This window comes from Cricetulus griseus, chromosome 5 (genome assembly GCF_003668045.3).
Source record: "Cricetulus griseus strain 17A/GY chromosome 5, alternate assembly CriGri-PICRH-1.0, whole genome shotgun sequence".
Classification (NCBI taxonomy): Eukaryota; Metazoa; Chordata; class Mammalia; order Rodentia; family Cricetidae; genus Cricetulus; species Cricetulus griseus.
Window position 1 is genome coordinate 82,964,076 of NC_048598.1, and position 12,834 is coordinate 82,976,909.

General features: G+C 43.7%; 1 protein-coding gene across 4 annotated transcripts in view; it reads right to left on the reverse strand.

Annotated features, from left to right (window-relative positions):
• Positions 1–11,756: 11,756 nt before the first annotated feature.
• Thumpd2 (THUMP domain containing 2) overlaps positions 11,757–12,834 on the reverse strand; it is a 31,026-nt gene continuing 29,948 nt past the window's right edge. For all 4 annotated transcript variants that reach the window (XM_027417895.2, XM_035445354.1, XM_035445353.1 and 1 more), the window contains one exon: positions 11,757–12,428. In XM_027417895.2, the coding sequence (XP_027273696.1) occupies positions 12,032–12,428 (397 nt within the window). In that variant the 3' untranslated portion in view covers positions 11,757–12,031. The remainder of the gene's footprint in view (positions 12,429–12,834) is intronic.

Genomic DNA, 12,834 nt, shown 5'->3' on the forward strand with positions numbered 1-12,834 from the left:
CTCTGTTCCTCCCTACACCACCCTCCTTCTCTATTTCTCTTCAAATATAGGTGGGCCTTCCATAAATATCAGCCAGTCACCATAGCATATTGAGTTACAGTGAGACCAGGCACCTCCTCTTCTATTAAGTCTGGTTGAGGCAATCCAGTAGGAGGAAAGGGTTCCCAAAGCAGGCAGCAGAGTCAGAGATAGCCCTTGCTCCCACTTTTAGGGGTCTCACAAGAAGAGCAAGTTACACAACTGTAACATCTATACAGAAAGCCTTGGACAGTCCCATGCAGGCTCCCTGGTTGTCTGTTCAGTCTCTGTGAGCCCCTGTGAACCCAAGTTAGTTGTTTCTGTGGGTTTTCTTGTAGTGCCCTTGACCCCACTGGATCCTACAATCCTTCCTTCCCCTCTTCCATAGGCTTCCCCTAGCTCGGCCTAATGTTTGGCTGTGGGTCTGCATCTGTTTCCATCAGTTGCTGGGTGAAGCCTCTCTGATGACTTGATATTTCTTTTTTTATTTACTTATATTTTTTTATTTGAATTAGAAACAAGATTGTTTTACATGTCAATCCCAGTTCCCTCCTCCCGTACCCCCCCCCAACTAAAACCCTACCTATCACATATCCTTTCTGCTCCCCAGCGATGGTGAGGCCTTCAAAAGGGGGTCATCAGAGTCTATTATATTCTTTGGGACAGGGCCTAGGCTCACCCCCCGTGTGTCTTAGCTCAGGGAGTATCACTCTCTGTGGAATGGGCTCCCAAAGACTTGATATTTCTTAATTAATGAGGTCTTTCTGTTAAGACCAGAACCTACACATTTAGTCCAAATGTGTAGTATAACTAGCTCCCTTATCTAATATTGACATGAACAGTTACTCAAAGTGCAGTTTTTTTGGAATCCTTAATGAACTTCAGTTACACAGGAAGTCCATGTCTTCCCCTACAGCTGTCTGTTCCCAGCATGGCTTTCCTTGTCTTTTTCACCCTTCTCAGACCAACAAGAGTTTATTTGTTTACTTCAAAGAAGAGATAGCTCAAGTTTAATACATGAAACATTAGATGCTCTTGTGTTTATGGGTTGAATCCCGAGATGTGTTCTGGAGGAGGAAAAAAAATCTCTATAAAATATTACAACTAGACGATATCATCAATTTGGGGAAAATAATTCAGAAAACTTTAGAGTTGTGTGCATTTTCTATTAAATCTGTATCAGCAGAACCTAAAACCATGATTTAATCCTGTGACATACACAGAGATTATCCGAACTGCAGCCAGTCCTGATCAATATCACCGTCACTCAAGTCAATGAAGAAACGAGAAGAAACACATTTTTTATTTGTTATTTGCTGGGCCTTAGACACATACATGAAGATATCTACCCCATACATTGTTTCTCTTTCCCCCCAAAGATACAAGTAAGGCTCCTGCACACCTGAAGGAGAAAATGGCATCAAACAACAGTGAATGACATCTGGAGAGTATGTTATTAGACAACAAACAACCCTGAGTGGTGGTGGGTCACTCCTTTAATCCCAGCCCTTGGGAGGCAGAGGTGGGTGGATCTCTGTGAGTTAGAGGCCAGACTAGTCCACAGAGCAAGTTCCAGGGCAGCCAGAGCAGTTACACAGAGAAACCCTGTCTCAGAAAACCAAACAACAACAACAACAAAAACAAACAAACAAACAAACAACAACAACAACAAAAACAGGCAAGATCTAAGAGGTAGTGCTCTAAGGATGAGCTACAGTGTGGTCACTGGCCTTACAAGTAGGTCTGGCCTTCCAGAACCAATCAACAGAATATACTCCAGGGTATCAGAAAGAAGGTTTATTAAAACAAACAAACACACAAACAAACAAGCTGGGTGGTGGTGGTGGTGCATGCCTTTAATCCCAGCACTCAGGAGGCAGAGGCATGTGGATCTCAGTAAATTCAAGGCCAGCCTGGTCTACAGAGTGAGTTCCAGTACAGCCTCCAAAGCTACAGAAAAACCCTGTCTCTAAAACAAACAAAAAACAAAACAAAACAAAACAAACAAACAAACAAACAAAAAACATACTGGATGCTTAAGATCAGAAAAAATGAGTCTTGGGAGCTGTTAAAGTAGGGGTACCATCTAAAGCATAGGTCAGGAGGGTTGTCACCCACTTTTCAGCTTGTACCACTGATGCTGTGAGCACATTCTTCTGTGACTGCTGGTCTTAGAATTCTGATGCTTTGGTTATCCCTCTCCTGGACAGCATTTGTCATGGTGCCTGCTTCTCCTGTATAGCTCCTATCTGGATTAGATGATCATGTACCAGGGGCCGGCCAACGTGTCACTAGAATAGAGACTGGAAAAGCTAGCACTCTGGTGGGACTCAAAGGGTGAAAAGTCCTCCCAGTACTAGAAAAGTGTTTAGGAGTCCCTGGTAACCTGAAAACATGATAACTTACTAACTTAGTATGCTCTTTGGATACCTAATATCAACATCCATTCTTACACCATGTTTAAGTTCCTCCAGGTACCCAATGTTCCCCTGTATTGTAATGTAGTTATTCTCCCTCCAAAAAAGAACATTTGCCATCATTCCCTCTCTTCATAACAAGGGTCAGGGACACTCCCACTTTGAGAATATGATTCAGTTTCAGTTTTCCCTCTACATGAGTTCCCATGGATAATGGATTAGACCATGAGGTTTAAATCTTAAAACAGTGAGAGGAGGGGCTGGAGAGATGGCTCAGCAGTTAAGAGTACTGACTGCTCTTCCAGAGGTCCTGAGTTCAATTCCCAGCACCCACATGGTGGTTCACAACCATCTATAATGAGATCTGGTGCCTTCTTCTGGCATGCATGCAACATGCAGGCAAAACATTGTATACATGATAAATAAATCTTTTTTAATATTTATTTATCTATTATGTATACAGTATTCTGTCTACATGTATCCCTGCAGGCCAGAAGAGGGCACCAGATCTCATTACAGATGGTTGTGAGCCACCATGTGGCTGTTGGGAATTGAACTCAAGACCTCTGGAAGAGCAGCCAGTGCTTTTAACCTCTGAGCCATTTCTCCAGCCCCAATGATAAATAAATCTTAAAAAGAAAACAAAAACAACAGTGTGTGGCAGGGAGGAAAGGCTGCACTGTGTGACTGATGGTGGGTAGGCACCTTCTTTTGTTGTGTGTTGGGTGCACAGTTCTGCTGTGTATTCTATAATTCTCCACAGCTCTTCCGAGGGACTCGTCATAGTTGCTTCTGCTCAACATTGCATCCTTAAATTAACTCTCTTTTCCAATTTTGTTTCTAGGCTTCCACTCCCAAAATAAATCACCTGTAAAGCAGTCTTTGTCCCAGCTCCGATCTGACTGACTCTTGTGTTCTTGACTTGCATACCTGTCACTTAGCACTCGGAGATAGTGTTCCAACCTGTACAGCCAGCATGCATTGTGCTTTTTCTCTCCTGTGTAATGATGAATCCAAAATAATCAATACCTTCTTATCCAGTGGCTTCATCGCTGTGTGTCCTGGCAGTGAAATAGTTTTCAAGAATAGTTACAGAAAGAACAGGGTCATTCCATGAATGATCCTGGCTGCTCATAGTAAATTATGAGTTGCTGGGAATTTGAGTGTGTGTGGTTTTTTTTTGGGGGGGAGTACTGCTTTCTCCACAAAGAGGGCTGCCTTCATTTAAACCCAGATTCCCACAGAACCAGTGACTTTCTTTCTGCCTCTTACTGCGCATGGTCAATAGATCTAGATTCCTTGACACAGAAAAACTGGTTTTCCAGAAAGTTTGTGGAAAGGTCTAGAAGACTAAATCCAGACTTCCTGGCACCTAGAATCTTGTTTGTATTTTTCCATAGGATCGGCTCCTTTATCATAGTTGTCATATAAGAAAAAAAAAGTTCCAGGTTGGGGTGGCAGAGACTGTGTTGAGAGACTGTGTGGAATGTGCCCTGACTCTTCATGGAATGTGTGATAGTACTGAAGATTTCTACTGGGAACAAGAGGTGTGCAGACCACAAAGTCAGGAAGACCAGACATTTCATCGATGAGATACAAATACGTCAGTAGTGTAATCAGGAGTGCCCTGGTGGAGTTCAGTTCTGGACTCCTTATTCTGACTATGGGAGAAACGGCGCCATCTATTGGTCATTAGGTCATGGCACACGCAGCATTCCCACAGCGTGGTATCTCACACTTCTGAGGAGTTACTTACTACATAGCTCCCCAGATGGAACAACAATCTGACTTTTAACAAACCAATCCTTGAAAGCAGAAGTGGGGGTGGGGGGACTTCTTATGGAGATGGATGAAGGGGACCAGCAGAAGAGGGAGGGAGGATTAGAGACGGGGGTGGGGTGGGGTGGGGGGGGAGGGGGGAATGAATAGCAGCAAAGTATGATGCCCTGTTTGCATGAGGTGTCATAACGAAACCCATTCTTTTGTTTCTATATTTATCTTTTGTAGCAATTACATGCTTTCTTTTGACAGAATATGTCATTTCAAATTACTCTTTAAAGTTTCATTGTAATACTTAACTCCCCATCCCTTTACCATCTGCCTGGTATTCATCATGGCAGGCAAATGCTCCACCAGCAGAGCTATATCTTCAGCTGATGAATTGGGTTCTTTTTTTTTTATTTCAGGACAGGGTATCTCTGTGTAGCTTTGTAGACCAGGCTGGTCTTGAACTCATAGAGATCTGCCTGCTTCTGCCTCCCAAGTGCTGAGACTAAAGGCATGCACCACCTTTGCAGGCCATGAATCAGGGCTTTAAGGAATGAAAAGTACCACTGCTGAAACAAAAATCTGAAACAGACTTTCTTCAAGATGCAGCATCATCCCCTATTTATAGAACTTTAGAACTTTATCATATAGGACATGTGAGATAGGGGCTGGTACTGAGCTAAAAGGAAAAAATTGGATGTTAGTGCCCATCCCTCCACTGGAAGATGTGAAAACACAGTAGTAGGAGCTTAGCAAGAAAAAAAAAAATAGAGCCAACATTCCAATTCCATTCCTCAGTTTCCCTGGAAGAATCTCTGCCTGATAGAGCTTTGGAAAGGACTAGATAAATGACATCTTCTGCTTCAGATGACAGGATCCAGAGTTAAGACAAGGAATCCCAGGAATGTCTTGTTATTTCATCACATCCCTACAAAAAGAGCTGCTTGGTAAGAAGTATAACAATGGACAGAAAGACACAATTGTGAACAAGGCCATTCTCTGGTGTGTACACAGAATGTGTTGATTGCACCAACTCTATAGCCAGAAGAAATAGTTATCCAAGCAAGGTCTTGCCCAAGGGTCTCTCATGTAACCCCCTTTCTGTTTACTGTGCTGTAACAAGTCTCACAGCTGGTCACTTCTACTGCAAGGTAATTGGTAGTAGCAGTGGCCACTTCAGCCTGGTCAGAATGCATTGCTGCTCTAATGAATCGTCTCCATCCTCGCCATCTGTTCATGAGGTCTTGGGCATGAACAGAAACACAAATCTTACTAAACATGCTGGTACTAAACTGTGTGCAGTGGCAGGTGCCTATGGATTGCTTGAGCACAACCGCTGAAACTCAGTCTGGATAACACAACAAGACATCTCTCCTCTAGACATCCCTTCCAAAAAATAGGATAATCAAAAAGACATATTGGGCTGGAGAGATGATTCTGTAGGCAAAGTGACTAGGGAAGGCACAGACTGACATCTGGAGGGCTTGGGGAAGGTGAGTCTCTACTTGACAAAGAACCCTCTCCCTAGAGGGGCCTTTTGTGATCATTCCAGTGGGGTACAAATATTCTTCTGCTCCGGGGCCTGCTGCAAGAGTCCCCACCCGTTCCTCTTATTTGACTATCCATCTACACGCTTAGTTCCCACCTGTGACATGGCAAGGAAGTACCTTTTAGGTCATCTAGCCTTTGAGGCAAAGTGCAATAGCACACAGTTCCCAGTTCACCTGGGGAAGGACTTCTTTCCCCATACCTCTTCACCAGGAGTGGTGCTCACATGTCCCCACAGGTACCAGAAAAACATGCAGTGTCACTTGTCACCTGTGAGCCAGTTTTCCCTTCCTGATGTTTTCAGGCTTCCTGCTGCTAATTCCACTGGGACTGTGACGGGAGGGGTGGCACTGTGTAAGAGGCATCTACCAGGCAGGATACAGACTACCTTCCGCCACAGCCCCTAAGCAGTCGGCCTCTTGGAGCTCTGCACTGCACTGTGCCACCTCTGCCTGCTGAGGGAGTGCTACTTTGCTGGGTCCTCAGGACTCTAGGCTTGGGAGGTCAAATCACTCCCAGTTCAAAATCCGCATTGCAGGTCATGTGATTACATGCTGTCCAAAAGTCAAGACCCAGTAGCAAGCCAGTAGTTGTTTCCAGAAGCAGAATAATTACTTGTAGGCTAGTGCTTGGCACTTCTCCAGGAGTTAAGAGGCGGCAGCTGTGCTCTCTCCCGTTGGGATCTGCCGCAGATGTACCGGGCAACATTAGATCTCTCAGGTCATAAAGACATTAATGTGGAGTTGCTGAGAGTGGGGCCCGAACCAGCTGGAGACTCCCTTACCAGGCTTCCAGGAAATGAGAGCGGCAACCCCAAAGGTGACATGGGCTGCCTTCAGATGCCAAGAAGCTCCATCGAGCATCTTTGCCACTCTTTCTGGTGGTACTGATACCCACAGCTTGTGTAATGACATGGCAGTGTTTCTGTTTAGCTATTTTGGTAGGAAAGGGAACACACAGTAAACAACCTTGGCCCTCTAATTAATGGACAGTCTTCTTTCATGAGCCAGAGAGGGAGGCAGTGAGGGTCCTGTGATTGCAGAGGAGCTGGCGAAGTTGCCATTTAGTTTTTTTTTTTTTTCTTTCTTTCTTTCTTGTATGGAGAAAAGCGAAGCAGCCAGGAGAGAATTTGCACACTGTACTGTTGCCATGTCCACCCACTAGCCAGCATTTGCTTCACCATGCGGATCTCTCTGTTGCGTGTCTCTGTAACAGGCACAGGATCAAACATTACTACCAAGGACAGGATGGTGTCATTATAACATTGGCTAATAAACTATTCTCCCCTCCTGTGGCATACTAATATTTTGTGTCACCAAATATGAGCGCCAGAATATAAAAGGTGAGAACTCAATGAAGTAATGAGCAACCTACAGGAGGATAAGGTTTCGCCTTGGCAATGATGTGCGGCTTAGTGGCTCCCACACTTCCTCATGCTCAACCTGTCACAGTGTCTTTGTCCTTTTCCTGGAAAACTAAAGTCCTTTACTTCCGAGTATTTATTGGGAATGTGATATATCTTTATTTGAATTTGTGTGGTGTGGGCATGCATGCATATGCATGACAGAGGTGGGTAAGGAGTGCCTGCTCCCAGTCTAAAGCTAGCTCAAGATAAGGTAGTTAGTGTCAGGACCTATGACATCCGGTCTCTCTACAGTTCCAGGTTCTAATCTGCCCATCAGCCTCTGAAGACACAGTATCTATCCAGGAGCTCACACCACTTCCTTTTATCTTATGCTTAGATCTTTGGTAACACCATCCAACTTCAAGCCACTCTAAACAATGTCCTAATGTGTACAGCCAGAGGAGACCTTTTCTCTTAAACTGCAGATTCAAACATTCAGTTGCCTATTTGACATCTCCACTTTGCTTAATGCGCGTTTCAAAATTAGAAAGTCTAAAACCGTCTAGCAAGCAAGTCTAAACTAGATTTGTTAGTTTAGACTGTCTTGGCTAGACAAGTCGAAATTAGGCTGTCTAGACTATGGAGTCTAAAAATTGAACTTCTGATACCCCCAAATCTATCCCTGCCCCACTGTTTCTGCAACAGAAACTTCCTTATTTTAGGTGCATGCCCAAAGGTCTTGCAGTCATTTGTCCCTGTGCCATCCATCACAGTGCTATCAAACATGCCCTAGATCCCATTTATTCTACTTTTACAGTATAGGCAGGCTATCCCTTCCTGTTTCTACTGTTCCCACCTTGGGGTATGCCGTAGTTTTCTCTTGCCTGTACTACTGAAAATAACAACAAACCCTCCAGGTGTGGTACAGCCTATGAGGAAGCTCAACTCATTCTGGAGGCAGAGGCAGGAGGACAATCAAAGAAGCACACAACCAATTTTCTACTTCTACCATGTCCTTCCTACAGTTTGCTGCTCATGTATGCTAGATTCTACCAGCTATTGAAAACCCCCTCAGTGTTGTGCTAAAGCCAGCCTTTGTAATTTGCCTCAGTGTCCTGTCTGATGTGTAGCATCCTGGTCTGCCATTCTCTACTCTGCTCCAGGCACCTTTTCTGTTCTTCTCCTGCCTCTGACAGAGGCTCTACCGCCTGCCTATTCCTTCTGCCTGGAACATTCCCCCATCACCTTTAAAAACTTGCTTAAATCTCACAATCTCAGTGAGACCTGTTCTAATTAAAAACATAAAGCAGACTGGGGGATAACTCAGTGCTTAAAGTACAAGTGTAAGGGAAGATGCAATGAAACCACAGAACTAGACTACCCCACGAGTAGAAAGGAAGATTTATTGGGGACCAAAAGGCAAGCAGATTTTATGAGTCACCAGGGTGGGGACTTTGAGCTGATACTGCTTGTTGGGCTTGACTGGGAACTGGGTGCATTGGGTGGAAGTGGTTGACCTTTGCAGGGAGGTTCAGGCTGGACTCTGACAAAAGAACCCCCTTAAAGAGACCTGTTTTTTTAGTAAACAGAAACCTTCAGGTTTATTTGATAACAACCCTTCTTCACTCAGCCAATGTCTTATTTAGGACAATGTCACCAGCGCTGCCATTTTGGGGTGCCACTTTGGACCTAACAGTAATCAGGCTGGCATTTGGATTCTTAGCACCACATACATTCTGGGTGGGTATGGCAGTTGGTGATTTCAGCCTCCAGTTCAGGGATTGCTGGAGCAGGCTGGTTGGCTAGACTAGCCAGAACTTCAGATCTGGGTGTGACTGAGAGACCTTGCCTCAAAAAGAATAAAGATGTAGAGTAATTTAGGACATCAACCTTGGACCTCTAACATGCATGAAAATACATACATGAGCCCCCACATATGCAAGCATGCATACACATGCCCACTCATGTCACATACACTATGCATGAAGAGAAGAAAAAAAGGGGGATAAAAAGCAAAATCTAGTCTCCTACTCCACAATCAGTTTGTTGTTGAACTTGGGGGTTACAAGCTAGTTTTGGCCACCTGTCCTCAATTAAGAGTCAAATTAATGTTGGAAAGCAGAAACAGATGTATTCAATGCAGCCACATTGGCAAGAGGGACAAAGATATAGCAACTCCCCTAAATACATCTTCGTATCCTGAAGTAAAATTAAAGATCAAAGCTAAAGATGCGCACATCCACGTAGTCAAGGTCACCGTGTGGTCCTGACCATGCTGACCCCATTATCTGGGCTTTATTCTGATATGTTGTTAGAACTGCGAAATCTGTGTGGCAAGTTCTCCCTCTGGCTGGGGCCCTCTCCTTCTCCCAGTAGATTCCTGGGGGAAATTTCCATTTCTTTGGGGTCCATTGTCTCAGTAGGTGGCAGATTGAGAGTCACAGGTGTCTCTCTGAGTATCTCATTTCTCCCAGGAACCTCTTCACAGCTACCACAACTGTTACAACCTAGCAAATAAATGATGTCTATTGTTTCTTATCCTGCCCCCCCCCCCAAACACACACTAAATGTTTGAATTCAGCTTTGGGTCATGAATGTGCTTCAGGCTCGGAACAGCTCTGTGATGATTAATCCTGATAGCTTGATGGGGTTTAGAGTCACCATGGAAACAAACCTCCAGGAATGTCTGTGAGGGAGTTTCTAGATTAGGTGGGAAGACTCACCCTTAATGTGTGCTGACAGCATTTTCATGGCCTAGGGGCCTGGACTAAATGGAAAGAAAAATCAAGGTGAACAGCAGCATCCATTGCTTTCTGTTTCCTGACTGTGGATAGAATGTGACTACTTCATGGTCTTGCCACTATGCCTTTCTAAGTTTGATGGATGGTAATGTCCAACCCTGCGTCAAAATAAACTTGTTCTTATGTTTCTTTTAGCAGGTATTTTGTGGCAGCAGAAACAACTGGTTAACACAAGTGCTTTGGCAACAGTAGGCATGTAGTATTTATTTTTAGGATAGGACTGTGAGGCAGTTCAGGGTCAAAGGTTCACTTATCATTGAAGCCCTATGAGCCCTCACTCTGACCAGTGGACAGGAGTGTTAGTATTTGGAATTCTAGGAATGAGGGCTAAGAGAGGGCCACTGTCAGCCAGCAATGGAAAGAGATGTCTAGATGTTCCCCTTGCTTGGTGAGCAGTTATTTTAATTGGTCATAATTCTTTCCTTGGCGGGCTGGGAGGTCTCTCCCATCCTTTCATTCAAAGGGAATTGGTTAATGTACTATAACTTGACAGTGGTTCCCGGTAAAGCTGAGTCATTGTTTTCCAGCTGTGCATAAGAAGTGAGATTTTATAGACTTCCCTGTAGTTGGTGTTGAGTGGAGTCTAGGGATGTTGAAATTAGTCTCCTTTACCCACAGTCCTGGGGGAGAGACATGTAAGGTACCACTCAGGCCTTGGGCTCCACTTGTGTCTGTGCCCAATGACAGCTGTTTCTTTACCTCTCTCATGCAGTGCTCATCTTCCCTACTGAGATCAGGCCTACTGTGACAGCAGTATCCTACATCCCCTACCTCCACAGTCCAGGCCCTAGTGAGATTCTTCCACCATCAATGCTGTAATGGAGGGCACATTTTTTTGGGGGGGCTTTGGAAGTGAGAAGATTTGAAGGGTGGGCAAATATAGTAAGTTCATTCCAATGCCTCCCTGCACATGGCCTTTGAATTCTTCTATATACCTTGAATTCTAGTTAGACCCCTGTCTTAGCCAGTGTTCTATTGCTGTGAAGAGGCAACAAGACCTGCCACCAGCTTTCGACATTGCTATCTGTAACCTGTCTTTGATCTAGCCAGGCTGCACAAACAACAACACACTCACATTTCTGGGGACTTTTTGCTTAAAATCCACGAGTGTCTAACTCCATATTAGCATCCTAGTTGTTAACAAGCAAATCCAGAGAGTTGAGGAAAAGCAGAGGTATTCAAGTTTAGCATGCAGCATTCCAAATTCACTTAGCAAAGCCAGAAAGCCAAGCTAGAATCTAAAACTCCAGGGCAAGCAAAGACCACCTTGTTGCTGCTACTACACACAGATGCACAGCTTGCACTAGTCAATGGACCTTCATGGGGGCAGGGCCAGAATAAATACCGTGCCCTACTAGAAAGACAAATTACGGGGGAGATGAGAGTCACAAGGTGGGGAATTCCTAAACATAGGAAGGTTGTTCAAATGGTATCAAACTTGACAGAAACTGAGTTACTATATAAAAGGTCAAGTAAGAAAATATATATTCACTACCTTCTGATTTTTTTTACTCAAGCAGCAAACACAAGAAACACATTAAGGAGACAATTTATGAATGCTTTTTCAAAAAAGCAAACACAGGTGCTAGAGAGATGGCTCAGTGGATAACAGCCTTACTGCTCTTGTAGAGGACCTGGATTTAGTTCCCAGTACCCCCATGTAACTCCAGTTCAAGGGGTATGATGCTCTCCCAGGTCTCTATCAACTATATACATGGGATGCACATACATCCATGTAGGCACTCATACATAGGCATAAAATGAAAATATGAGTTTTTTAAAAAAGCAAAATTCATTTTCATCATGCTGAGGGATTCCAGCTTACTCTTTTCTGATATTTTACAAAATATGAGTCATCAATTATGGCAAATAAAATTTATTTTCATTTCAATGGAGAAGCAAATTATAGGTTAAAAAATTCATTTTAATATATTTAAAAAAAGTTACACATAGAGGTTTCCTCATTTCTAGAGGTCTCATTTCTGCAAAGTAGTTTTTATACTGAGTCTTTTCAAGATCTCCACCAACTGCTCTTTGTCAAAAACACTGAGTACAGAGGAGCAGGAAGCCTTGTTCAACAAGTATGTTCCCTGCCCACATCCATCTGCAGGGGCTGTGCACTTGGAGCTCTGGGGCTATAAGGAATCCTGGGGACTGGGGAATTCTTGCAGGGTTGCCATCTCAGGCTGGGCGCCTGGCTCATGGCATCCAGCTGCAGATAGTCCAGAAGCATGTGCCTTCTTGTATTTACATATGAATGCATCTGTTTTTCCAAGGCTGACTTTGAAGCACTCCACTGGCACCAGTGAACCACAGGCCAACACTCTTCTTGGGCACTGGGAGCTACTGGCTTTATGTGAAGGTGACACCTTGTCTGATGTACCAGTTCTTTTGTCAGGATTCAAAAGCATCTTCATTTCAGGGGGACTTTCCTGGGAAGTCAAGAGGATGCTGCTGCCTCTACAGTCTCTAAGGTGCCTGCGGTGATCCTCACTGAGCAGCAAGACCATAGTTCCATCAACACGCAACACTCTGTGACAAAAAAAAAAAAAAAAAAAAAAAAAGGAAATTAGGATGAGTATTTCTTTCTTCTGAAACAACAAACAATCCTGATTTATTTAAAATAGTTGCTAATCTGAAATTTAATTTCAGCTATTTAAGTACAAGGGTTTTGATAATTAGTAGCATCTTCTATAATGCATATTCATTATAGTAATTATGGAATCTCTAGTACAAATCTGCTTTAATTATCTATTTTTGCTCTACTTAAAAGGCAAGCTTCAAAGTAATTTGTAGTCACATTCAACAAAAGATTGTATAACAGAGAAGGCAAATGGCAGAATCCTATAGAACCAGCATATTCAAGAAAGCAAAAGCTGATGATGGAGGCCACCAGGGAGGAGTTGGGACATGAACAAAGGGACGGTTAAAGAAAAAT